Consider the following 26,635-nt stretch of genomic DNA (forward strand, 5'->3'; position numbering starts at 1 on the left):
TTGGCTTTTTTCTAGTTAGTATTGTGCTTTCAAGAAAATGAAATGTCAGTTTTTTTAATCCTTACAGTCAGATAGTGAGAAGGGCTACACTAGGGAGATGTTTTTCAGAAATTATGGTGAGACATTCTTGAAAAAAAATTTTCTAAGTGTTGAATATAGGATTTGAAAGACAGTAGCTTTCAACATTCCAGATTTGCCATAAATTACATTTGTAGTTGGTGAGTTTGCATTGGATTGTGGGTAATCAGAGGGTATCACTTTATGGTAGATAAAATCCAACAGAAAAAAGGTAACAGAAGAAAATTTTAATCTGTTATTTTTTTGTAAAATAATTATAATTATGCTTTCTCAACTTGCTTCCTTCTATTCCCTTTTTCCTAGCTATTAGATCATCTTACTGCATGCTGCCTTGTAATTCCTTTTCCCTTCCCCATACCTCCATCTCAGAAATGTTTTTGGTTTTATGCCATAGTAACCTTCTACTTGGTGCACTCCTGTGGCAGACATTCAGAGGACTGGTGATACAGTCCAGGAGCCCTGCCATGCAAAGTGTGCAGCCAAAGCACGCATCAGGCTCCACCGGGTGTGGCTAACCAATGTTATTTTTTTTAAAATATTTTATTTATTTATCTTTAGAGGGGAAGGGAAGGAGAGAGGGAGAGAAATATCAATGTATGGTTGCCTCTGCCGAGGACACACAATGTACCGTGTGTCCCCTGCCGAGAACTGGCTTGCAACCCAGGCATGTGCCCTGACTGGGAATCGAACCGCGATCGTCTGGTTTGCAGGCCCGTGCTCAATCCACTGAGCTACACCAGCCAGGGCTATGTTATTAAGTGCACTCACTCTGTAACTAGTAACCATTTATTTTACTACTTAAAATAATCCAAGAAACCAAATAATGTGTAACTTTCTGTTTTCTTTTTGCTTTTGTTGTAGCTTGTGTACAGTGGATATAGCAAAGAAACCCTAAGACAGAGAGAACTTCAACTGAGTGTCCTCAGTGCAGAGTCTCTGCGGGAGAATTTTTTCTTGGGTGGAATAACCCTGCCTTTGAAAAATTTCAACCTGAGCAAAGAGACGGTTAAGTGGTATCAACTGACTGCAGCAACCTATTTCTAAGCTAGTGAATTTCTGAGCTTTGGAAGCAAAAAATGGTTGTAAACGTGCGTGCGCGCGCACACACACACACACGAGAACTGTTTATACTGTTTTTATACTTGGACAGAATTTATAAAGTAAAATGTATGTGTTGGATTCAACATCCATGTTGGACCGACTGTCACACAATTAACTTCTATGAATTTGTTGAAGCCATTGCTGTTTTAAAGTCCTGTAGAATGCTATAAACCCTAAACTTAATATATAATAAGTCTGAAAAAGACTTATCTGGTGGACAGTTTAACCCTCTCATGAGTAACTCAGAGAACTAGCTTTAGTTTGGTCTGTTTCTCACTCTTTCTTACACAGACAGCGCATGTTTGTTTTGCTGGTTTGCACCTTCTGCAGCCTCCACGCGGTCGTGTCTGCAGACACCAGAGCACAGGGCAGGTGTGGGTGCCACTGTCAGCGCAGCTGCTGTGCACGGGGCCGAGAAGCAAAGCACAGATTATAGATAGTTAAGAACTACTAAGTAGTTTATAGAAGTAGGGAGAAATAATACTGCTTTTTATGTTTCACGTCTTTAAAGCCTTTTTCAGAATTAAGTGCCAGTTACTGAAGTTGTAAATAATGGTGCCTTAACTTCACATGCTTTCCTGGCACTTCATTCTGATCGTTTTTCCTGACTCGATCAGTAGTAAATAGTTTTCACTCACTTTCAACGTACTCAAGACAAGATATTATGCACACTGACTAGTGTTTTTCCCACAGAAAGATCATTTTTCTCTACTTCTGACATGTGACTTATTTGAAGTCAGCCATTTGATTTATGTTTTTGTTACCTGGTAACTGAGATTCATCAATGTAGCAATACACTAAATTGTATCATTCCACTATAATCCTACCTTTATTCCCAGGAGCGTGAGTTGAAGTTTGGTAGTTTCACTCCCATGTGTCTGTACTCCACTCCCTCATTAAACAAGTGAGATTGTTTACCCGGGTACCCATTCCTGGTAGGCAGAACGGTAGTGCGTAGGGCCGACTCATCACAGCAGGCCCAGGACAAGATTCTAGGGTCCAGACGGAATTTTTATATAGGCTTTATGGCAAAGTTGGTCTTGTAATCTGTCTGACACTTGTAAGCACACATCCAAAAGTTATTTTCCTTAAAATAATGTGACTCTGAATCATAAGGGACATATTGAAATTATTTACAGTAACCATTAAGAGTAAGATTCATTTTTATTTGTTGTTCAGGTTCACATAGTTTTATGTTTGTTTAGTTTGGACAAATATGTATATATATATTCTCATGGCTAAAATAAAAATTCACTTTTTAAATGATACTAGATTGTAACACTCTAGGTGCCGTGAGATAACTGACAAAATACGCAATGCAAATACCAAGGGAGAAAGGGCCGTTTGCCGTTCAGGTGTCCAGGACAGAATTTTTGTGTGGACCGTGCGGATGTTTCACACACAACGTGGTACCTGCAGAGCAGAAATAGATAGTTGAGGATGTATTGGTGAGACAGGCTAATAAGAAATGAGAAAAACTTGAAATTTTTGGTGCCTAACACTAATGGTCCATTTGTAAGAAACCCCATGTGATATATGAATGTCTTTTTTTTTTTAAATGTTAAAATGTGTCGTCTATTTAATACAGTAATTAAAATGCAGGTCAATCACCACCATTTACTTTTCTTTTTTCACATACTGTTAACATTTTCTTCAAGTGTGTAAGTAGCTTTGCAAATGTAAAAGTACTAAGTATTTTCACTTGAGTTTTTGAGACCTAATTCCATTCCACGAGTTGTCACTTAGCCACTGTTGTGGTGTGGTTAGCGCTGTAGGCTGCCTCGTTGCAGTCTTACTGTGGTGTCTGTCTGCACAAATCATAGAGCTAGAAAACGTGGTATCACTCTTCAGTTACAGGAAATCTGGGTTCTTATCTAAAAGTGTACATTGTGATTAATATTTTATAGTTAACCAGAGTTCAGAACAAATGGTAATATTTTCTCTTAATTTAACTAATGTTGTGCCTTTTTTGGTCATTAAAACATCATAAACACTTTACATATATTTTAATATGTTATTTCTTTGTGAGATGCTAATCTTCAGCCCTTACCAAAAGCAGCGGGGGTGGGCACAGAGACACCTCTTTTTGCACTACTACTATCAATAAATTTTAAATCAGTTGGTTCTCAATAATTTTTTAAAGCCTGCATTCAAGTAAATCTAACTAAAGTTTAAACAAACTGGCCAAGACACTAATTTTTATGTATAATCACGTTTTGTATCTATCTTTATTGAGTAAAAATAGTTAAGCTATATGTAAGTCCTACACCAGAATTTTTTCCTCTTGGAGTATTTTGGGATTTGAAAATAATGGTTTGCTCCAAAAAAACTATTGTTTTCTCTACTGAGGAACCCAATGTAGAATTTGCACTGACATTTTTATTACTGCCTTTTTAAGAATCAATAGGTATCTAAATGTTAAGGCATGTATGATCTTTGATAAAAGTATTCTTTTATCTCTTCAAGTTAAAGTTGTATAAAAGTTTTAGTATCTTGCCTTAAATTGGTTAACCATTCTTTTCTAGGATTCAAATGTTGTGGTATTTAAAAGAGAAAACATTCAATTTTGATACTTAGACTTCAGATCAGTAAGGAGTGAAGCCACACCACTGTAATTCACAGGTGGACTTACATGCTGTTTACTAGCAGTGCAAACATGAACGTGGCGTTTAGTCTGATGCATAAGAACCAAATACTTTAATTATATTAAGGTAGTGAGCAAAGATGTATAATATTTTTATTAATTCTTTGAATATATTCAGTGGATTGGATGTGACTTTGTAATTGTACTATGATTGTATTAAAATATTTCTGGAATAAAGAACTCTGCTATCATTTCTTTCCTCATCAATGTTTAATGACCCTATTAATGTTTTTGGTTCCAAACTTTGAGCTGTTGCTATTCTTTGCATTTTACTCAGAAGTTTATTAGGTTCAAATAATCCAGAATTTTAAAGCTGTCCCTAACAGTGTCCAAATACAGTGTGCTTGGTTTCTAAGTTCTTTGAACAAGGTCTGGACTGCCTCTTTCCTAAAGCCCCATCACCATTTCATAGAATTGAAATGCTTCTGTGAGTGTGGTCCCTGGCCTTTGGTAGTTTATTTAAATATTAAATAGTGTAGTAACAGCCATGTTATAGGCATGTATGCACAACAGGGAAATGTACTCTTCTAATACCAAGTCATACCATAACATGTAAAAGGGCTTAGACACCATGAAGAGCAATAGCTTAAACAATCAGAGACAATTTCTTGGGAGTAATGAACTCAGTTTCTGCAGAAAAGAAAACCAACTTTATTTCACCTATACTCTTTTGAAGTACTTCAGCATGCAAATTTGAGACATACAAAATTAGACAACAGTGTAATGAACTCCATGAGTGAATACATCATACACCTACAGCAGTTTTACCTTAGGTCTAATCTTATTTGATTCATAGAAACCAGGACATGTGTAAGTATAGATAAAAGGGTGACCCCCCCCCGCAAAAGGCCAGGATTTATTTATAAAAAAATATGTATCTTACATGTTTCAACTTCAGTCACCTTCAAGATACTCTCCATTTAATGCAATGCACCTATTAAAGACATTTTTCCCCAAGTTTTTTAACTCACTGATTCTGATGCCTTTTGGTGCTTCTGTCACTTTTCCCCCTCTTCCACACTGGCAAAACTTGATTTCCCTTTGAGGACTTTTTTCATCCGGGGAAACAAAAGTCGCCTGGGGTGAGATCCGATGAAGAGGGAGGGTGGGACATGGGGGTCATGCAAGTTTTGGTCAGAAACTGCTGAACACTCAGCATGGTGTGGGCATGTGCACTGGTAAGTCACCTGGTGCACCATGAAATGGGCAAACTTGTTTAAAAGTGTACCAGAAAAAAAATCAACAAAGCTGAATGCAGCCTCTCACAGTAACGCCAGCTGGTTCACTGATACAGATATTCCTAAAACACCTGCCTAGCAGGTGGAGGGCTCAGCCCTCCAGAAGATAATTCTGGTTTTTTGGGGGGTCCTTTAAAGCTCGAAAGAAAGCCAACCCAATTTATAAATGGACAAATGACTGAATAGACATTTCTCCAAAATGGTAAATTACATGCAAAGATGTTTGACCTCATTAGTAATTAGGGAAATACAATCAAAATTAAGTAACTAATTCACACCCACTACTAGAGCTAGAATAAAAAGTGTGGGGAAGTAGAGAATTTGGCACCTTCATTTATTGCTGATGGGAATGTAAAAGTACAGTTGCTTGTGGAAAACAGTCTGGCAGTTCTCAAAAAGTTAAAAAGTTTATGACTCAGCAATTCATGTACTGTGTATGTGTATGTGTAATCTCGAAAAGAACTGGAAACAGGTACTCAAATACTTGTACACACATTCATAGCAGTATTCATAATGGCCAAAAGGTATAAACAAACCAAATGTTCACCAACCGATGCACAGATAAAAATGTGACACATCCATACAGTGTAATATTCATGTGATTTTACTAAAAGACACTGAATTGTACACTTTAAAATGAGTTTTAACTAAAAAATTTAAAAGCCTATACAATTTTTTAAAAATCATTTGTTCACAGAATCTCTAATAATTGTGTTTACAGTGAGAATATCTTAGATGGCAGAATTATAACTTTCCCTTTTGTGTTTAAAAAATCAGAAGGTTCCGACCTGGCCTCAGTTGGGAGCACCCTCCGTTATTCCAAAAGGTTGCAGGTTCATCTCCCCCAAGCACATATTGCAGGTCCCATCCCCAGTCGAGCCACAGGAAGCAACCAATAGATGTTTTTTTTTCTCTCTCTCTCTCTCTCTCTCTCTCAAATCGATGAATATATCCTCGAATGGGACGAAAAGAAAGGAAATGGTAGTGTTGGTGGGAGAAGGAGGGTGGGTAACATTTACCATTACTTCCAGTCAGGCACTTATCACCATAGATTGTACCTGAGAATTTATTAACGGCCGGGGAAAGCCTTTGAGATGCCTAAAGGCTGGCGCTGGTGACTAAATGAAGAATTGTGTGCAGCTGAAATAAGCACCCAAATTCGCTAGGGCGGGGCGCAGATAACATCCTTTCCTCGGGCAGCTGTCTGCTCCACGCCCGCTCCCAGTCCAGAACTCGAATTTGCAGGATCTCAGCGCCAGCAACTCCTCCAAACCCGCAGACCCAGCTGGAGGCGGACTAATTTCCCGCTCCGTCCGCGAAGCGGTCAGAACCGGTGCACGCCGGGATATGTAGTGAGGCCGACCGGAGACTTTACCGTCGCCGAGAAATGCATTTGGAAATACGTAGTTGCTCGGACGCCGAGGGCCACGCAGCGTAGCTCCGCCTTTCGCAGGCGCGGAAGCAGGGACGTGTGAGGTCACTTCCTGTGTGCTGGGTGCCTTCCTGCGGCGTTCCACTTCACGCTCTCTTTTTGCTCTCCGTCCTCCGCCATCATGGGTCGCATGCACGCTCCCGGGTGAGCGCGGGTTTCCCGGCGGGGCGGAGGGCTCGGCCGCGGGCGTGGGGGGAAAGGCGCGAGTTGGCGCAGCGGGTGGAGGGGGTGATGTTCTAGGTTGCTGTGGCACAGAGCGCCACTTTATCCCGAGACTGCTTCTCTCCCCAGGAAGGGCCTGTCCCAGTCAGCTCTACCCTACCGCCGCAGCGTCCCCACCGTGAGTAGTGTGCGGGGGCCAGGGGAGGAAGGGGGTGCCGTTCGTCGATGTGGGGAAGGGGCTCCGGGATGGGGGCCATATGTGCATCAGGAGGAGCGCGAATTCGAGGGCGGAGGGGCTGCAGCGCCTCGCTACCCTCCCAGGTTTTTCGTCTTAAGGCCGATTTCTTTTCTACAAACAGTGGCTGAAATTGACGTCTGACGACGTGAAGGAGCAGATCTACAAACTGGCCAAGAAGGGCCTGACACCCTCACAAATCGGTGAGTGTTTTTGTCTAATGTAGTCCTTTTCGCCTGCTTTCGTGTAACTGGCTGCAAAACCAGGGCGAGAGGTAAGTTGGGGGTTGGTAAATGTGCCTTGGAAACCTTTTACCGTCTCTGCTGCCTTTATTGTGGGTGACCCAGACCTAATCTTCAGTTTATGGAATTCTGGTTCTCTGAAGATGTTGAGATTGTTAAAGCGTTGTCTAAAATTTAATAGGTATTTACTTTCGCTAGATAGTTTCCTAAGTGCATGGTTCTAAACACTTTATATAAACTCACTTCGTTTAATCCTGATGGCAATACTTTCAAGTAAATACTAGCAGTTTTCCCCATCTTACAATTGAGGAAACTGAGGCATGGTATGCTTATATAATTAGCCTCAAATTACAAAGCTATTAGGTAAAGGGGTTAAGATTGGCTACTCAAGAATGCTTGTCACTTTACCACAGTTAGATGTGGTTTGAACCTCAGCTGTGTGTGACTTTGCGAGTGGCTTCATTCAGCAAATGTTTGCCTGCGATGTGGTTGTGGACCCTGAGAATACATACAGATGTGAAAAACAGGCAAAATAGTTGCTCTCTTGCAGCATGTATGCTGGAGGCATCACACACAATAGGAAGTAGATAAGCAGGCTGTGAAGTAGTCAGATGGTGCTGTTTTGAGATGTTTAAAGAGTAGAGGTATATTAAGTTTTTAGAACAGCTGATATTCCTACTGAATGTTAGCTGGTTTTAAGGGAGCAAATACACACAGCTGAAATCTTAGGAATAGTTTTGATGTCCTGTAACCTAGCAAGCTCACTCTGATGATGGTCGTCTGACATTCGCAGTTTCCACCAGAAGGGCTCTCCTTAGTGTTGGGTAAGCCTTCCTTGGATGTCTGAGTGAGCTTTGCGTGAGTTCTCATGTTGGTTTCTATGGTGTATAAAAGCAGGCCCATTTCACAGATGGGAAACTTAAAAAGTGGCCTGATCTTAGAACCTTGACGGCTAATGCTCCGGTTTGCGCTGGTTGGGAGTTGATCATATATTCCTCCCTTTACAGGTGTGATCCTGAGAGACTCACATGGTGTTGCACAAGTACGTTTTGTGACAGGCAATAAAATTTTGAGAATTCTGAAGTCCAAAGGACTTGCTCCTGATCTTCCTGAGGATCTCTACCATTTAATTAAGAAAGCTGTTGCTGTTCGAAAGCATCTTGAGAGGAACAGAAAGGTAAGAGAACAGTAAGAACTGCTTGTACTAACTTATTTCAATAAAATGTACTGCATCTGATTTGAATTACATAAGGTGGTGAAGGGCACAGACTAGTCACACAAAAGTTGCTTTAAAGGTAAAATTCTAGCCCTGGTTAGGTGGCTCAGTTGGTTGCAGCATCCATTGTTTTGTGCACCAAAGGGTCTTGGGCTCTCTTCTCTGGTTGGGACACATGCAGGAAACAATTGATTGGTGTTTCTGTCTGTCTCACGATGTTTCTATCTCACATCGATGTGTTTTTTCCTCCCCTGCCCATCCCCCCTCTCCCCCTATTAAATCGGTGAGCACATCGTGAATGAGGATTTTTAAAACAAATTCTATCAGAAGAGATTGGGGAGAAGAGCTCTTTCTGTTCCCCTGTTTATAGTATAGCCAGTTGATTGAACACGTTGAGGTGTTTATGTGCTGAGTTTTACAAATCATTCCTTAGTCTTGTGGAAGGGAACTTTAAATTCCCTTAATATAGCCACATGAACCTGAGTGTGTGATTCTGTTACAGGGCATTGGGTAACTGTTTTCATTAAAGTGCATGGTATCTCTACATTCCTTTGTCATAAAAATGTTCAGTTGTTTTGAGTGGTTTTCTTGAATTCTGTCAATTTTTATTTTTAGGATAAGGATGCTAAATTCCGTCTGATTCTGATTGAGAGCCGTATTCACCGGTTGGCTCGATACTATAAGACCAAGCGAGTCCTCCCTCCCAATTGGAAATAGTAAGTATTGACCTTCCTTGTTAACAAGAACAAGAGTTAGCCAGATCATAAGTATAGTGAAAGGACTGACAGTAATGTTTTAGGTCATGGCTGTGTGGTCAGCTGATTACTCTTTGAACTCTGACATTATAGCAGGAATACAGCCGTAGATGATACCTAAACAACTGACTGTGGCCATTTTCCATTGAAACTTTATTTACAAAGACAAGCAACGGGGCAATAATTTGCTAACCCCTGAGTTAAGAACATGAACTAATTTTGAATCTCAATTAGATAGTGGGTAAAATTGCACGTGATACCACTGCTCCCAGGTGTTTGTCTTGATTTAATAAAATAAATACAAATATTTGTACCAGCTGCTCACTATAGTGATTAATTTCCAAACATTCGCAGTTTCCACTAGAAAGGCGCTTCCTTATGTTGGCCAGTTCTTCCTTGGATGTCTGAGTGAGTGTGTCTGAGTGAGTGGCGTTCGTTCGTTGTGTTGGAGCCACAGTGAACCCATTCAGGAGCTCAGTGGGTCACGTGCATTTTATATATTTGGGGTTATTTTGGCTGTTTGGAAATAACTCCATTAGCTGGGAGATTATATAAATGAATATGAAGGACCTGTATTAATCTAGTCTTCTCCCTCTCCCCCTTTCTTTTCAGTGAGTCATCCACAGCCTCTGCCCTGGTTGCATAAAATGTCTGTATTCAAGCAATAAAATCATTGTTTAACTAGATGGGTGTTTTGTATTTATTTCCCTTAAGAAAACTGTATCAGTGATTCCTTTGTGTCGTTTTTTGTTGTTTTGTTTTGCCATGGAAATGTTTTAGCAGAATTAAAATTGTGTGGTTCTTCAGCATTAAGTAGTATTCGTTATTATGTCCAGTTTATAAATTGCATCTAGTTGAGATGGTCATAACTTCATTGGGGCTGGAAAAGAACAGGAAGTAGTGACTTAATTGTTTGGATGTCAGGGCAAAAACGCTTCTTGTGTTTTTAATGCATTCAGTGTTAAATACTTAGAATCGTGGTGTTATTCACAGTGTAGTATCAGAGACGTATATGAAAGTGTCTCTGGATAAGAAGCACTTTTAGTCTGGAGGGACCGTGGAAGAAAGTGGTACCTGTTCCCTACTTGCTGGGGGTGGGGCTCACAGATGAGGAGGAAGGGATGGGGGGCGGCAGTGAGCAAGCACGGTTCTGTCTGGAGCAGCACAAATGGGAAGAACTGAGGTGAGCTCAGGCCCCTGAGCCTTGCAATCTTTGGATGAGTAAAGATAAAATTGACTCAATTCCTTTTCTTTTTTTTAAAGATTTTATTTATTTTACAGCAAGGGAAAGGAGAAAGGGGGAGACAGACACTTCCATGTGTGGTTGCCTCTCACCCCACCGCCCCCAGCTGGGGACCTGGCCTGCAACCCTTTGGTTTGCAGGCCGACACTCAATCCACTGAGCCACACAAGCCAGGGCAGAGTATTTCTTTTCATTCTTAGAACAACCTAATGAGGTACACGGGTATCTCTGTTTGAAGAGGGGCAGTTCTCTCGAACAACTGGAATGTGTAAGTGAATAAGCTGGGTGTCTGGTGAATGGAGCCATGTTCCTTTAGAATGTAGGAAAAGTTAAAGTAGGTGGTCCTTCATATGGACCACCTTTTTTCTAAGTTTAATAAGCTTTTTCCTTAAGCTTTTTTCTAAGTAGTAATAGTAGGTAGTCCTTGATTTTAAGAGACAGCATTGTAACCAGCATTGATCTGTGGGGGCAGAGAGGGCGGGTAGGGAGGCATGTGTAGATACCCAAGTCCCTTACCTTGTTCTTCAGGGCTCTGTATTTGCCTACCCAGCATTACGTGCTCTATGCCAGATGTGTAGACTGATTTAGTCTGTTTCCTCTTAGGAGGAAATACAGGAAAGGAAATCTTTTCTTAGAGAAAAGATCCTCTTTTCCCACATTCTCACAAATGTGGAAAACGGGTGAGGAAACTTTCAGTACTTTACCCATTTCTTAACCAGTGTTAGAAGTAATTTTTTCATCTCTTGTGCTTTTGTGTTCATGTCTTAAAAGTGGGTAACCATCACAAGGGAATAAACTTATGTATAGTAGGGCAAGCATTGCCAAGTAACAAAGGTAACATCCTTTGCAGAAGTGTGATGGTTTGCAGGTCCTGGTGGCTAGCAAATGGTGAGTATTGGTTCCAGATCAAAAACTAGTTAAGTTGTAGGTGGAGCATTTGATGTTTGAAAGGATCTCTAGGTTTTCTTTAAAATAACGAGTATTTATTTTAATTCTTGTCATTGAGTTGACAATTACTGCAAATATTAGACTGTATGTTGGAGTTTTAGATGGAAAGGGAGAGAAACCAACGTGAGAAACATCGGTTGGTTGCCTCTCACATCCCCTGACCTGGGTGGGACCAAACCTGCAACCAGGTATGTGCCCTGACTGGGACTCAAACTGGCGATCTTGCACTTTGCAGGATGATGCCCAACCTAAGCTACAGCATTCGGGGCTGTGAGAAGTTATAATGTCTTTAAAAAGTAATATACTTAATATTAAACAATGTAAGAAAGAAAATGTAAAGACCACCTACAGTCCTTTGGAGTGTGGGCAAAGGAGTCAAACTTGGCTTTCAGAAACATCCCACTTAGGGGCTGTGTGATTTTTGGGATTTAGATGATCAAGAGTCCAATATGTAGCAGTTAAATCATTCGAAGGAATCCCTAATGATTTCTTTAGTGAACATCCCTCCGATAACCACCTGTTAATATGTTTACAGACACTTGGGTGCATGTGGTACCGTACTATACACATCAGACCATCTCTTGTTACATCCTAGTTGTGGACACTCAGTATTCCAGACGTGTCATGTGACAATTTGTACTTATTGTGACAAATTTCCAGAAATGGAATCTGGTGTGTTTCATATTTTATGTATTTTGTAAAACTGCCTTTCAAAACTACTGATAAGTACTCAAAAAAGTACATGAGAATGTCATTTATTCACACCCTTTCAAATTTCTTTTTTAAATTGACTTTTATAGATAGGAAGGGAGAGAGACACTGATTTGTTGTCCCACTTATTTGTGCACACACTGGTTGGCAGGGGTGTGCGCCCTGACTGAGATGGAGCCCTCACGGTTGGTGTGTGAGGGCCGGGCTCCACCGAACAACTGAGCTCCTGGTCAGGGCCTATTTTTTCTTAATTGTTTAGGTCTTTATTCAGAGAGGCGGTGATGTTCTTTATTCTGTTCAATTTTCATTATTGATGAGTATCTTAATGTTTACTTTTTGTGAATTGTCTATTCATGCCCAGTTTCTTTTTTGGAACATTGTTACTCCAAAACTCATGTGCTATAATTATTTTTCCTAATTTCCATCTTGTTTCTTGCTGTTTTTGCTGTAGAAGTTTAAGAGTTTTATTGATACTGTCCCCAATGATTTTCCTTACTTTTCCTTCTTTTTTCCCCCAATGGTCAGTCTAATAAAATTTTTTTAATATAATTTTTATTTAATTCTTGTTCAAGTACAGGTTTCTGTCTTATATTCCCAACCCTGCCCGCCCCCCACCCCATGCTCCCCGCCTCCCTCCCCTTTCCACCCCCCACCCTTAGTTATTGTCCATGTGTCTTTTATACTTATTCATGTGAGTCCATTCCCTTTTCCCCTATGATTCTCTCCCCTCTCCCCTCTGGGCCCTGACAGCCTGTTCCATATTTGAGTGTCACTGGTCGTATTTTGCTTGCTTGTTTCTAATTAAATTTTTAATTTTTTTCATGCTTCTCCCTTCTGTTTAATATAGTATGGGCTTCATCTGTATTCCAGACTTAGACATATATTCTCCCTTTTTTTAAAAAAGAGAGGGAAAGAGAAACATCAATGTGTGGTTACCTCTCATGCACCCCCTACTGGGTGGGGGGCGGGGGGAATTTGGCCTGCAGCCCAGGCATGTGCCCTGACTGGGAATCAAACCAGTGACCCTTTGGTTCCTAGGCTGGCATTCAGTCCACTGAGCCACACCAGCCAGGGCTTTATTCTCCCTTTTTAAACAAAAGTTTCTCTCTTTTGGTACATCTATTTTGACACAGTTGGAATCAGCATATGGATCTTATTTGTCCAAATCTATGTATATGTGAGTACCTACGACTTAAAGGTTTCCTTCAAGAAGTGTGCTCATTTAACAAACCAGCGACAGGTGTTAATCCTACCGAATTGCAGTTAGGCATACACGTGGTTTGAACAGTCATCTTTTACAAGTCTTAACTGAGAGCAGCCCTTTCCCTTTCACAGCCTGGAGTCTAGGGCAACTGATTTCAACTCAGCTGTTTCTCTGACATTTAATACGCTTTATTTCTAAATAATGTTCTTTTTTAAAAGAACAGGTGAAATTCACATAACACAAAATTCATCATTTCCAAGCAATTAGGTGGCATTTAGTATACTCATAATATACAACCCACCACCCCTATTACAAAACATTTTTATCACTTCAAAATAAAACCCCATAGTCATAAAGCATTGACTCCTCATTCTCCCCTCCCTCCACCTCTGGCAAACCACCCATCTACTGGTGCTCTGGGTTCACTTACTCTGGGTATTTCTTACCAATGGAATCACACAACATGTGATCTTTTATGTCTGGCTTTCACTTAGCATCATGTTTGGGGTGCATGGTGTAGCATGTATCAGCACTTTATTTTTGTAACTGAGTAATATTCCACTGTAAGTACGTACCATATTTATTAATTGCTGGATATTTGGGCTGTTTCTGCCTTTTGGTTATTGTGAACAGTACTACTGCTCAGCACACTTCACGTACATGTGCTTAATGTCCTTGCTGCAGGGTTTCTTGGTTTTTAGTTTATACCTCTTCCCCTGGAATCCTCATAATATGTTTATATTTCTGAATATTCTACATATTGATGATATATTCCTACACTTAACATTCCTGTAAATACATATTTACAAAAATTGTTAGTAATGACCGTGCTCTTCATCTACTTGGTGTTCTGTGTTCCATTCTGTAATTCATCCCCAAACTTTGAACCGTAGTTTGCATCTCAGTATCTTCAGTCAAGTTTACTACTTTGTTTTTTTCCCCTGGGCGATTCCTCCCAGGGCGCTCACTGCTCTAGCTTCAGTTCAGACGAGTCACTCCTGAGACCTACAGTTCTGGGGTCTCCTGTTGGGGCTTCTTACTGCCTTCAGTGTTGGGTTCCCTATTTCTACATCTCGTGTTCTTCCTCTTTCCTGGTTCACTCTTTCCTTTTGGCGGAACATCTAATAGCTTCTGAAGAAAGGGCTCAATCTTTGGGCCTCCTTTCTTTGTTTATACCAGCTCCCAGGTAATTTCATCTAGTCTGTGGCTTCAAACGCTGTTTTTGAGGTGACCGCTAGAATTTGTATCTCCAGCCCGGACCTTCCCTGCACTCCAGTCCTTAGATGTGTGTCTGTCTAATCAACGTCGCCACTTGGATCTCTACGAAATACCTGGACTTTGTTTATTTCAAATTGAGCTCCCGAGTTTTGCAACCCAAGGCTGCTCTCTCTCAGGGCATCTTTATTTCAGTAAATGGAAATTTGATTTATCCTCATGCCAAAAACCTGAGTCATCTATGCTGTTTTTTTCTTACATCACATACCTACCTGATCACCAGATTCTCTTGGCTCTACCTTAACAGCATCCCGATTCATCCACATAGCACCTCTACCACAGCCACCCTAGTCCGAGTCCCCTTCTCTTACCCTCCCCACTGTAACAGCCTCTTTTTCCCCCATGACCGCCACCAGGTCTTTTCCACATCCAGTGTCTAGGGTGATTTTTCTAAGTGTAAGTCACATGGTATTACTGCACGTGCTCAAAAATCTCTGGTGGTTCCCATCTCATTCAAAATAAAATCTAAAATCTTTATCTTGCCCTACAAGGGAGTATCAGAATCTGGCAGGAAACATGAATGTCACACTCAAATTGAGAAATCTGGAGTCTTTTAAAGAAACTCAAAAGTGTGAGTGGTCCCCGCCCTCAGCTTCCCCAGCTACGGCAGGGTGAGGAGTGGGTCTGGAGGCACAAACGCAAAGCGCCCATACCAAGGGCCCTGTGACCTGGCCTCCAGCTACCGCTGCCTCTTATCTCCTCCCACCCTTGCCAGTCACAGGCCTGGCTTCACACTCTTCCAAAGCCATTGCCCTTGTTAATTCCTCTGCCTGGGAGGCTCTTTCCCCAGCTACCCACGTGGCCTACTCCTGCATGTCTGTTCAACTGTAACCTCACCAGAGAAGCCCTTTAAAAAGCACCCTCCCGGCACTCCATCTCCCAGGTCCTGCTGTTCTCCTGAGTACTGACTACTACCAAAATTATTATATTGATACTTTCACATTATAAGGAACCCCCATTAGAGTAAGGGCTTTGCTCACTGCTAGAGCCTTAATGTTTATTTATTTACTTATTAGATTTTCTTTGTTCACTTTTAGAGAGAGAGAAACATCAATATGTGGTTGCCTCTCACACACCCTTACTGGGGATCTGGTCTGCAACCCAGGCATGTGCCCTGACTGGGAATCAAAATGGCAACCTTTAGCACTGGCTGGTGTAGCTCAGTGGATTGAGTGCAGGCCTGTGACTCAAAGGGTTGTAGGTTGATTCCTAGTCAGGACACATGCCTGGATTGCAGGCCAGGTCCCCAGTAAGGGATGTGTGAGAGGCAAACACATTGATGTTTCTTTCCCTTTCTCCCTCACTTACCCTCTCTCTAGAAATAACTAAGTAAAATTAAGAAAAGAAAACGGCAACCTTTTTGTTTGCAGGCAAGCAATCAATCCACTGAGCCACACCAGCCAGGGCAAGCCCTAATATTTAGAAGAACGTCTGACACATAGTAGGTTCTCAATAAATACTGATTAAGTGGAAGCACATAAAGGATGAAAAAATTTTGAGATTTTGGAAAAAATCTTTTTTTCCTGTTGTTGAGAATTTGGGAATAGGTTCTAGGTTGGAAATAATTTTTCCTAAAAATATTATCATTGCTTATTTTATCTAGCTTTGAAAACAAATAAACAAAAAAGAACACCCCTCTGCCCCTGCCAAACCCGCCTACTGTTGAGAAGTCAGATGTCATTCTGGTTTCCACTCCTTTTGTCTTTAACCTGTTTTCCCCCTTACGCGATGCTTTTAGGGTTGCCTCTTTATTGCTCAGTGTTTGGAGAGTTGCGGTAATACCTTGGTTTCATCTTTTTCATTTGTTCCGGTACTCAAGCTGTTTCCGTCTCAAAATTGTCTTGTGGTTCTGGGAAATTTTCTTGAATTATTCCTTTAATATTTCTTCCACTGTGTTCTCTTTCTGGAGCTCATCATTTTCACATTAGACTTTCTGGACTGACACTCTAATTTTTTAAAAATCTTTCAACAACTACTGTCCATCTCCTTTCCTGCTTTCTGGTAGTTTTCAACTTTATCTTCCAATCTTACTAAGTCTCATATTTTTAATTTTCAGGAGCCAGTGGCACACTGGTAAATGTACATACATGTGTATATGTATGTATATATGTTTTATGTTGTTAAATGTATGCTGGTATGTCAGTAAATGTTTAACTCTCCCATGGGGGTGGGAGAAGACAACTCTGATTTGCAGTGTTTATCTGTTTCTGTGGCATGAAAGCTCCCGGGAACACAGACTTCAGGCTACTGGTGGGTGTCTCATGGAGCTGGGGAGGTGCCCAGTAGCAGGCCATCCTATAGTATTTCCCCTGTACAGGAACAATAAACATGAATGACTTTAAGACTTTGGGTAATAGAAAAATGGTGTAAAATAATTAGGAAATAGTGAGTGTTGAGTATTTATTACATTTGTTTTGAATATTATTTTATTTTAGTTTGTATAACTTAATTCTTAATAATGTGTGTGCTTAACTGGCTTGCAGAATTCCTGGAAATTTAACAGTTGGCTCCTGTGAGCCTCTGAGCCAGATCCAACTCACCGCTGCTCAGAGCTCATTTTCATCCCCTGAATTTTCTTTTTTATAGAAATCTGTTGTTTTATATTTTCTCATCTCTGAATACTTAATGATAATCTTACATTTTTTTACTTTTACACTGCTTGTTAACTTTACAGTCAGTTTACACTGCTTGTTTACACTGCTTGAGATAACTTTTTGTCTTTTATGTTAGCGTCTTTCCTCCAATATCCAGTAATCCGTGTAAGGCTGTGAATTGTGATGCCCACTGTATAGTAGGAACAGAATTGCATCTGGATGCAGGTACTCTGTTTCACTACTAGGTGGCGTATCTTGCTGTCGTTGCTGGTGCCACTAACACTACCACATACTGTACCTGCAGCTTATAATTTAAAAGTAGTCTCACATTCATATTCTTTGATTTTTGCACCTTCCCAAAAAGCTAACTATATATTTTGGGAAGGAGGTTTGGCATAAGTTCATTATTTCTTTTAACTACCCCATTTTAAAGATGGGAAAATCGGCTCAGAAAAGGTAAGCTACTCTGAGACTCATACTAAAATGACTAGGATGCCTAGTGTTCCTACTCAGTGCCTCTTATGAGCTTTTTGGCTGTTTTTCTTAAAAATAAAAGTGCAAACAATAATCTGTGTTTTTCTAGACAAGTCAACTTAAAAATTAACAAACATTTTAGCGAATTCCTAAAGTATAAAAATATCCATTAAGAGAAATCAAATTTTAAAATCTCTGAAAATATAAGTGAATTTAGTCACTGTTCTCTTTTCTATTGGCTCTCTCTAATGTCACCTATAAGTAAAAATTAGACTTCTTTTAAAATAAGCATAAGAGTTGCCTTTCGGCTCTAAGCTGTTCATGGTGTCTCGGCCTCATCTGCAGTCACATTGCTTCTTACACTATTACCTGTTGCCATGGCTATGGCCACAGGGACACATATAGCAGAAGCTGCGGAATGACAGACCACCAAGTCAGGTCAGTGGTCCCCTCCAGGTGGGAGATGAGCAGGGTCGGGCAGGGCTACATAGAGGGTTTCAGCTATTTGTAATGTTTGTTTGTTTGTTTTCCATAAGGTAGGTGAGATATATAAGGAGGTTTTTTTAATTTTAAAAACTTTATATTTTAGACAGAGGGGAAGGAAAGGAGAAAGAGAGGGAGAGAAACATCAATGTGTGGTTGTCTCTCCCATCCCTGCTACCGGGGACCTGGCCCGAAACCCCGGGTATGTGCCCTGACTGGGAATTGAACCAGTGACCCTTTGCTTTGTAGGCTGGTGCTTCTATCCACTGAGTCACACCGGCCAGGGCTACAAGAAGATTTTTGCTGTTTTTCTTTTTGCATGCCCATCATGCTTTAAAAAGTCTCTATGAGGTGTAGAACTATTAAAAAAGTAGTTAGTTCACTCCAGTTATTTATTGAGAACTTTTGTAGCAGGGATTCTATACAGTGGTGAACAGCAATTTATTCATTGCTAATTCAATCAAAACTCATTCACTAGGTGCCTGTTATGGGCAGGGTGCATTTTATTTTTGTTTTAACTAATTTATTTATTTTATTGTATTTTTCTTGAGGAAGGCTTCATGAATTTCTCTGTCATCCTTGGGCAGGGACCATGCCAATTTCTACATCGTTCCCATTTTAGTTTATGTGTGCCAAAGCCAGCACTAGTTTCCCTTTCTTTTGTAAAAGATTTTATTTATTTATTCTTAGAGAGAAGGGAAGGGAGGGAGAAAGAGAGGGAAAGAAACATCAATGTGTGGTTGCCTCTTGTACACCCCCATCTGGGGACCAGGCCTGCAACCCAGGCATGTGCCCTGACCGGGAATAAAACCGGCGACTCTTTGGTTTGCAGGCCGGCACTCAATCCACTGAGCCACACCAGCCAAGGCTAGTTTCCTTTTCACACAGTGTCCTCAATTGGCTTTGGTATCAGGGTAATGCTTGGGTCATAAATTATGTTTGGGTGTGTTCCCTTCTGTTAAAATTTTTGGAAGAATTGAGAAGGATTAACATTAAATCTTTTTTAAATGTTTGGTAGAATTCACCAGGAAAACCATCTGGGTCCTAGGCTTTTCGTTGTTGGGAGATTTTTGATTACTGATTCAATCTCCTTACTTATTTTTGGTTTGTTCAGATTTTTTATTTCTCCATGATTGTCCTAGGAGGTTTTATGTTTCTAGGAATTTATCAGTTTCTTCTAGGTTATCCATTTGTTCTCAGTAGTTTCTTATGATTCTTTGTATTTCTGTGGTATCAGTTGTAATGTCTCCTCTTTCATGCCTCACTTTGTTTATTTGAGGTGCCTCTCTTTTTCTTAGTCTAGCTAAGGGTTTGTTAATTTTGGCTATCTTAAAAAAATCATCTCTGCCCTGGCTGGTGTAGCTCAGTGGATTGAGAGTGGGCCTGCGAACCACACGATCGCGGTTCGATTCCCAGTCAGGGCACATGCCTGGGTTGCGGGCCAGTTCCTGACAGGGGACACACCAGAGGCGACCATACATTGATATTTCTCTCTCTCTCTCTCCTTCCTTTCCCCTCTAAAGATAAATAAAATTAAAACAAAACAAAACAAAACAGTCACTGAGCAAGTGCCAAGCTGTGTTGTGAGGACCCACTCAAAACCCCAGAGTTGGAATAAAGAATATTAAAAAAAAAATCATCTCTTAGTTTCGTTGATCTTTGCTATTGCTTTTCTGGTCTTTTTCATTTATTTCTGCTGTGATCTTTATTATTTCCTTCCTTCTAATTTAGTCTTAATTTGTTTTTTTACTAGTCCCTTCAGGTATAAAGTTAGGTGGTTTATTTGAGTTCTTTCTTTGTTCTTAAAAAGTAGGTGTTTATCTCTATAAACTTCTCTATCTCTGAAAACTGTTTTTGCTGCATCCCACAGGTTTTGGTATATTGTGTTGTTTTCAAGATATTTTTAAATTTCCCTGTTGATTTCTTTTTGGATCCATTAATTGTTCAGATTGTATGTTTTTTTTTAAAGATTTTATTTATTTATCTTTAGAGAGGAAGGGAAGGAGAGAAGGAGAGAAACATCAATGTATGGTTGCCTCTCGTGTGTCCCTGCTGGGAACTGGCCTGCAACCCAGGCATGTGCCCTGACTGGGAATCGAATCGCGATCGTGTGATTTGCAGGCCCGCGTTCAGTCCACTGAGCTACACCAGCCAGGGCCAGATTGTATGTTATTTAATTTCTACATAATTGTGAATTTTCCTGCTACTGATTTCTAGTTTCAAACCATTGTGGTTGGAAGTGATACTTAGTATGATGTCAGTTTTCTTAAATTCACTAAGACTTGTTTTGTGACCTATCATACATCTTTCCCGGAGAATGTGCCCTATGTACTTGAGAAGAATGTGTACTCTGCCGCTGTTGAGGGGAGCATTCCATAGATGTCGGTGAGGTTCATTTGCTTTAATGTGACATTCAATTTTATTAGTTCCTTATTTATTTTCTGTCTGGATGATCTATCCATTGTTGAAAGTGTGGTACTGAAGTCCCCTAATATGACTGCAGTCTATTTCTCCCTTCCAATCTTAGTATTTGCTTTATAAAGTTAGATGTTCTGATGTTGGGTACATGTATATTTCTGATTGTCTCATCTTCTTGATGAGTTGACTCTTTATCATTACATAGTGACCTTCTAGGTCTCTTATTAGCATTTTTGGATTAAAGTCTATTTTGTCTCACATGACTATCCCTGTTCTCTGGTTTCCACTTGCATGGGCGTCCTTCTCCATCCCTTCCCTTTGTGTCTATGTGTGTCCCTACAGTAGAAACGAGTTGCATCGAGCCATTGTGTGGCTTTTGGCTGGAGAACTTAGCTTCTTAAATTTGAGTAATTATTTACTATTATTATTCTGTTAACAGTTGTCTCAATTTTCCCCTCTTTGCTCATCCCACCTTCCCTAGAGTAATTATTGATAGGTAAGGACTCACTAATGCATGTTACTGTTTTCTGGCTATTTTAGAGTTCACTTGTTTCTTTCTTCCTCTCTTGCTGCCTTCCTTTGTGAACTGATGACTTTCCACAGTGGTTGCTCTGATTCCCTTCTCTTTATCTTTTGTGAATCTACTGTGTGTTTTTGTTTGGTGGTTACCAAGAGATTTACATATAACACATTACGGATATAACAGTGTATTTTATGCTGATAATAATTTACCTTCGATCACATATAAAAACCCTACCCTTTCATCCCCTCCTTTTTTCATTTTTGATGTCACAGTTGACCTCTTTATATATTCATTAATTTGTATTCATTAACAAATTATTGTAGTTGTTTTTAATACACGTGTCCTTTACCTTTTACATTAGAGTTAAGTGGTTTACACACAATCATATCACATTATTGGAGCATTCTGGGTTTTTATGAATAATTACCTTTAACAGCATATTGTATATTTTATCTGTTTTCATGTTACTAATTAGCATCCTTTTATTTCAGCTTGAAGAACTCCTTTCAACATTTATTGTTAAGGCAGGTCTAGTGGTGATTAACCTCTTCAGCTTTCATTTTTGGGAGAAAATTTTTTATCTCACTTTCACTTGCAATGGATAATTTTGCCAGATAGAGCATTCTTGGTTGGCAGTTTTTTTGAGTATATTCATTCATTTATGTATTTAATTGTTGTTCAATTACAGTTGTTCCAATTTCCTGCCCATCTCTGCACCCCCACCCCCTCTAGTCAATCCCCACCCTGCCCTCCAAGTCCATGGGTCCTTCATACATGTTCCTTGACTAGACCTTTCCCTTCAGCACTTTTAATACATCAGCCTATTCTGCCCTGGCTGGTATAGCTCAGTGGACTGAGCGTGGGCCTGTGAACCACACGATCGCGGTTCGATTCCTAGTCAGGGCACATGCCTGGGTTGCAGGCCAGTTCCCGGTTCCTGGCGGGGGACGCACGAGAGGCAACCATACATTGATATTTCTCTCTCTCTCTCCCCTTCCCTTCCCCTCTAAGATAAATAAATAAAATAAATCTTAAAAAAAAAGAAAAAAAATACTTCAGCCTATTGTCTCCTAGCTGTAAGTTTTCTGCTGAAAAATCTGATGATGGTTTTCCAAGTTCCTATTAAGTTATAAGCTTCTTTGCTCTTACTGCTTTTAAGATCCCCTTGCTGTCTTTGATTTCTGACAGTTCTATTAGACTGTGTCCTGGAGAGGACCTCTTTTGAGTTTGTTTGTTCCCTTTGTGCTTCATGTACTTGGATATCCAAATCCCTCCCCAGATTTGGGAAGTTCTAGCTATATTACTTTAAATAAGCTTTCCGCCCCCTTCTTTCTCTGGAACTCCAATAATTCACAAATTATTTCTATGGATGGCACTGCATGGATCACGTAGGCTTTCTTTACTCTTTTTCATTCTTTGTGCTGCTCTGATGAGGTAATTTCAAAGTTCTTACCATTTAAACTCATACATTTTTTCTTCTGCTTGATTCATTCTGTTGTTGATGCTCTGCTGCATTTCCCTCCCATTTCATTCACTCTATCCTTCAGCTTCAGAATTTATTTGATTCCTTTCTATGATTTTTATCTCTTTCTTTTAAATGGTTTTATTCAACATTTTTTTAATTTTGAGAGAAGAAAAGGGAGGGAGAAAGAGGGGGAGAGAAACATCAATGTGATTGCACACTCCCTAACTGGGGACCTGGCCTGCAACCCAGGTGCCCTGACTGGGAATTGAGCCCATGAACTTCTGGTTTGAAGGCCAGTACTCAGTCCACCAGGCTACACCAGCAGGGCTCTATCCCTTTCTTAAGTTTCTCATTTTGTTCATTTATTGTTTTCCTGATTTCATTCATTTATCATAAATCTTCCTACATTTATCAGGTAAATTGCAGATCTTCATGCCTTTGGGATTGCTGACTATGAAGGTTATTGTGATCCTTCGGTAGTGTCATGTTTTATCGATTTTTCATGTTCCTTGAAGTTTTGTGTTGCTGTCTTTGCATTTGAAAGAGCACTCACCTCCTGGCGTCTTCACTAACTACCCTCCTCGCTGTGCCCACACACTTCAGTCCATGGATGGACACCAAACTTTTTGTTGGGGAGGGCACAAACAAGGGGTATCTTACTCAGCCATGGGCTCCCTGTATATTAATAGTAGCAAACCATATGCACAGGTCTCCATCTGACATATCACTTAGTATCTTAGAGATCATTCCATGGCATTTCATAGAAATCTATTGCACATTCTTTTTTAAAAAAATATTTTATTTATTTATCTTTAGAGGGGAAGAGAAGGAGAGAAGGAGAGAAGTATCAATGTATGGTTGCTTCTTGTGAGTCCCCTGCTGGGAACCGGCCTGCAACCCAGGCATGGGCCCTGACTGGGAATCGAACCGCGATTGTGTGGTTCGTAGGCCCGCGCTCAATCCACTGAGCTATGCCAGCCATGGCTTATTGCATATTCTTTTTAACTGCTGCATAGCTCTCTACTGTGAGAATGACATAATTAACCTGTTTTTTTTAATTGAAGTATAATTTACATCTAACATTGTATTAGTTTCAGGCAAAAAACATAATGACTCCATGTTTGTATATATTGTGAAATAGCACCACCACAAGTCCAGTTAACATTCATCACCATGCAGGCCTGCCCCTTTTTGACAGACATTTAGGTGGTCCCTAGACTTTGATAAGTGTGGACAAGGCCGCAGTGAACGCTCTGGTACACAGGCCTTTGTGTCCCTGAGTGGGCAGTACTGCAGGGTAAATTTCTAGTGGTGGGATTGCTAGGTCCAAAGGTATATGCATTTAAATTCTAGTAGCTTTTTACCTAACTACCTTCAGAGACAACCATTTTATAGTCCCACCAACAATGAACAAGATGACTTTTTCTACACTGCACATCTTCTGCCAGTTTGATATCTTAAAAATGGTATCTCAACCTTTATTTTAGTCTACCTTTCTCCTATTATGAAGTGGCTGAGGGTCTTTTCATTTGTTTAAAAGCCACTTGTATTACTTTTTGTGAATTGTGTTCATTAAGTGGACATTTGCCCACTTAATGTATTATTTTAGATTAATGTTTAACAATAAAGACACTATTTTCCTATTGTCATTTGCTCAAGAACCTCCTCAAAGGCAGGAGGCTCTCTCAGGTGTTCAGGATCCTCCCCCATCACACCAATTCCCTCTCGCCAACTCACATGGTCTCCTTCCCCAACACCACTGTTCCCAAGGAAGGGTGTTTGTAGGGCCTGCTGAACATCCCACACCCCTCTCAGAGCCTGTGTTTAAGCTCCCATCCTTCTCCTTCCCAGTCAGACTTGACTTCTTTCAGGGTCTTCCGAAGTCTACCTGTCTGGGGCACCTTTCTGAATAACTAATGCCCACGCTGTGGGTAATGCATTTTAATGTGGGTCTCATCCCACCAGCTGTAGCCTATGTCCCTCAAAGGCGGGGCCTGGTATCTCCCATAGCCCAGCTTGCCCTCTGTCCCTGCTCAGAGTGCAGGGTTGGCAGCGTGGAGTGTTTCATGCACTCATTCAGCCCTTGACTTCGCACTCGAGTCAGGCAACGTTTCAGGCCTGTGGATGAGACAGACCAAGGCCCCTCCTGTCATCCAGCTGACATTTCAGTGAGGGCAGGGGTCTAACATACAACAAACAAGGTAATAAAGAAACACACAAATAAGAACCTCAATTAAGTGTACACAGTAGTGGAATAGTGAAGGGAGGAGGGGAAGAGTCCCCTTTGGTCCGAAGCGACAGGGGAGGGATCCCCGGGAGATGAGATGAGAGCAGAGAGCTGAATATGAGAAGCCTCCAGGCATGAAAAGAACCTTCCAGAGCCCCCACTAGAGGTCCCACCTGGAGGATCTGGTTGAGGTACAGCCCAGTCCTAAGCATCTCTATCACTTGATGAGAATTGAAAGCAGAGCCTGTGATCCCGGTAACTTTAGGGCTGTATGTGTGGCGTGTGGGGGAGAGGACCTGCACCCTCCTGCTTCGTATTCCAGCTGCAAACTTGGGTAAATGTAATCATGCTGTAACCTGGCATTAACAGAGGACCTAATACGTGATGGTCCAGTTAGGCACTTTGTTCCATTGTTACTTCATTCAATCTACATAACAACCCCGTGTAATATTTATTATTAACTTTATTTTACAAAGGAAGCAACCGAGGCTAGGAATATGGAAGCAACCTGTTTAGGTTTACATGGATCAAAAAGATGTACAGTTCCCGGAGAGAAAAGTTCTGTTGCAGGCATCGGGTGGGGTTTATTGGGGCATTTGGGGGTGCACCCTTTTTCCGGAGTTTGCCCCCGGAGCCCCGACCGAGGCCCTAGCCCCGCCCGAGTCTCCGGGCTTCAGGGGCCAAGGGGCGCGCGGCGGGCTGGGGGCGGGGAAGTCCCGGGGACAAAGGCCGCGGTCACCGCGCTCGCGGAGGCTGGTGCGGCGGTGAACTCCTGCGGACGCTGGGACCTGGTCGCACGCTCGCACCCGAAGAAGCCCGCTCAGCGACCGATGGAGCGCCCTGGAGAGCCGCCGGAGCCCGCTGAGGTCGAGCCCGCCGTACCGCCGCCTGCACCGCCCCCTCCCCCGCCTCCGCTCCTTCCCCCCCACCCGGCGGCGCCCGCGGCCGCTCCGGGCTCGACGAACATGGCGGCGGCGGGGATCGGGCGGGACACTTTACCTGAGCACTGGTCCTACGGCGTGTGTCGTGATGGCCGCGTCTTCTTCATCAAGTGCGGCGCGGGAACTCGGGGCCGCGGGCGGGGCGAAGGGCCCGGCGGTGTGCGGGGCCGGGCGAGGGGCCCCCGGGGTGGCGGCGGCGCTAACAGGTGCACCTCTCTCCGCAGTGACCAGCTGCGCTGCACGACCTGGCTGCACCCGCGCACCGGAGAGCCCGTCAACTCCGGCCACATGATCCGCTCAGGTGGGCGCTGGGTGACGGGGTGGGGGACGGGGCGGGGGACGCCTCTGGGTGGGCAAGTTTGACCTTAACTTTTCTCGCGTTCCCGCAGACCTGCCCCGCGGCTGGGAAGAGGGCTTCACGGAGGAGGGCGCCAGCTACTTCATCGAGTGAGTGGCCGGGGCGCCGCCGCCCTCGCACCTGTGCTGCGGTGTCCCACCGGGTTCCCGCCGCTCAAATGCGCCCCCTCCTCCCGCAAGGGTCCTGGGCGAGTTGGCGCGCACTGCACCGGGGCCGCAGATGTGTGGGGTTTTGTTTGCCAGAGTTGTGAGGCAGCCTTCAGGGAGTCCGGGGTGGGAGGTGTTGTGGGGGTCCACGTCTCCGCCGAGGGACCCGGCGTCCGGGATCCGCCCGCTGCGGAGTCTGGGGCCTTCAACCCGCGCCCTGGACCCGGCTATAGAGTTCGGGCGCCGGTGTGAGGGGTCAGATACTCCTCCCCTTCGGGGTCTCCGTCCGCGCGGAGCTGGGATCGGGATGAGCTGGGGTGGGGAGAGTAGACTAAGAGTTGTGTCCCGGTTTTGAGAACGGGGGTGGGGAGGGTGAGAACGGGACAAAAGAGACGAAGGAAATTTCATTCCGGGTGGCCTTTCTCTTCGGCCGTGTTCTCTGGGATGGTAGTGGAGAGTTGGAACCGCACCTCACCCCGCCCCTCCACGGCGAGGGCCTGCTGGGGGAGAAATGGGGGTGGG

General features: G+C 42.2%; 3 protein-coding genes and 3 non-coding genes across 13 annotated transcripts in view; 5 read left to right on the forward strand and 1 right to left on the reverse strand.

Annotated features, from left to right (window-relative positions):
• The window catches only part of PIK3C2A (phosphatidylinositol-4-phosphate 3-kinase catalytic subunit type 2 alpha), an 83,334-nt gene extending 79,334 nt beyond the window's left edge, over window positions 1–4,000 (forward strand). Inside the window, exon 33 of the mRNA XM_037049981.1 lies at window positions 940–4,000. Coding sequence (XP_036905876.1) covers window positions 940–1,122 — 183 coding nt within the window. The 3' untranslated portion in view covers window positions 1,123–4,000. The remainder of the gene's footprint in view (window positions 1–939) is intronic.
• A 2,527-nt stretch (window positions 4,001–6,527) lies between these two features.
• On the forward strand, window positions 6,528–9,789 carry RPS13 (ribosomal protein S13). The gene is made up of 6 exons (XM_037049982.1): window positions 6,528–6,637; window positions 6,785–6,833; window positions 7,015–7,093; window positions 8,140–8,309; window positions 8,964–9,064; window positions 9,716–9,789. The coding sequence occupies exons 1-6, from the start codon at window positions 6,615–6,617 to the stop codon at window positions 9,747–9,749; spliced, it is 456 nt and encodes a 151-aa protein (XP_036905877.1). The 5' UTR covers window positions 6,528–6,614; the 3' UTR covers window positions 9,750–9,789.
• LOC118989824 (small nucleolar RNA SNORD14) lies at window positions 7,894–7,983 on the forward strand. The gene has a single exon (XR_005067096.1). It is a non-coding gene; the product is annotated as a small nucleolar RNA SNORD14 (small nucleolar RNA).
• Window positions 9,425–9,515, forward strand: LOC118989823 (small nucleolar RNA SNORD14). The gene has a single exon (XR_005067095.1). It is a non-coding gene; the product is annotated as a small nucleolar RNA SNORD14 (small nucleolar RNA).
• Window positions 9,790–18,577: 8,788 nt separating the features above from the next.
• Window positions 18,578–18,680, reverse strand: LOC118989829 (U6 spliceosomal RNA). Its single transcript, XR_005067099.1, has one exon. It is a non-coding gene; the product is annotated as a U6 spliceosomal RNA (small nuclear RNA).
• A 6,722-nt stretch (window positions 18,681–25,402) lies between these two features.
• PLEKHA7 (pleckstrin homology domain containing A7) overlaps window positions 25,403–26,635 on the forward strand; it is a 200,550-nt gene continuing 199,317 nt past the window's right edge. For 4 of the 8 annotated variants that reach the window (XM_037049985.1, XM_037049983.1, XM_037049987.1 and 1 more), the window contains exons 1-3: window positions 25,550–25,719; window positions 25,834–25,910; window positions 25,999–26,056. In XM_037049985.1, the coding sequence (XP_036905880.1) occupies window positions 25,634–25,719; window positions 25,834–25,910; window positions 25,999–26,056 (221 nt within the window). In that variant the 5' untranslated portion in view covers window positions 25,550–25,633. The other 4 variants (XM_037049986.1, XM_037049990.1, XM_037049989.1 and 1 more) reach the window with 3 other exon arrangements.

This window comes from Sturnira hondurensis, unplaced genomic scaffold (genome assembly GCF_014824575.4).
Source record: "Sturnira hondurensis isolate 20B ecotype Veracruz unplaced genomic scaffold, ASM1482457v3 Scaffold0006505, whole genome shotgun sequence".
In the NCBI taxonomy this organism is placed as follows: domain Eukaryota; kingdom Metazoa; phylum Chordata; class Mammalia; order Chiroptera; family Phyllostomidae; genus Sturnira; species Sturnira hondurensis.

Excerpts from the sequence above, each read along its gene's own strand:
- RPS13 (XM_037049982.1), top strand. The coding sequence starts at position 6,615 with ATGGGTCGCATGCACGCTCCCGG. Across the intron at positions 6,638-6,784 it reads GGTCGCATGCACGCTCCCGG|GAAGGGCCTGTCCCAGTCAG; the intron begins GTGAGCGCGGGT and ends TTCTCTCCCCAG. Across the intron at positions 6,834-7,014 it reads ACCGCCGCAGCGTCCCCACC|TGGCTGAAATTGACGTCTGA; the intron begins GTGAGTAGTGTG and ends TTCTACAAACAG.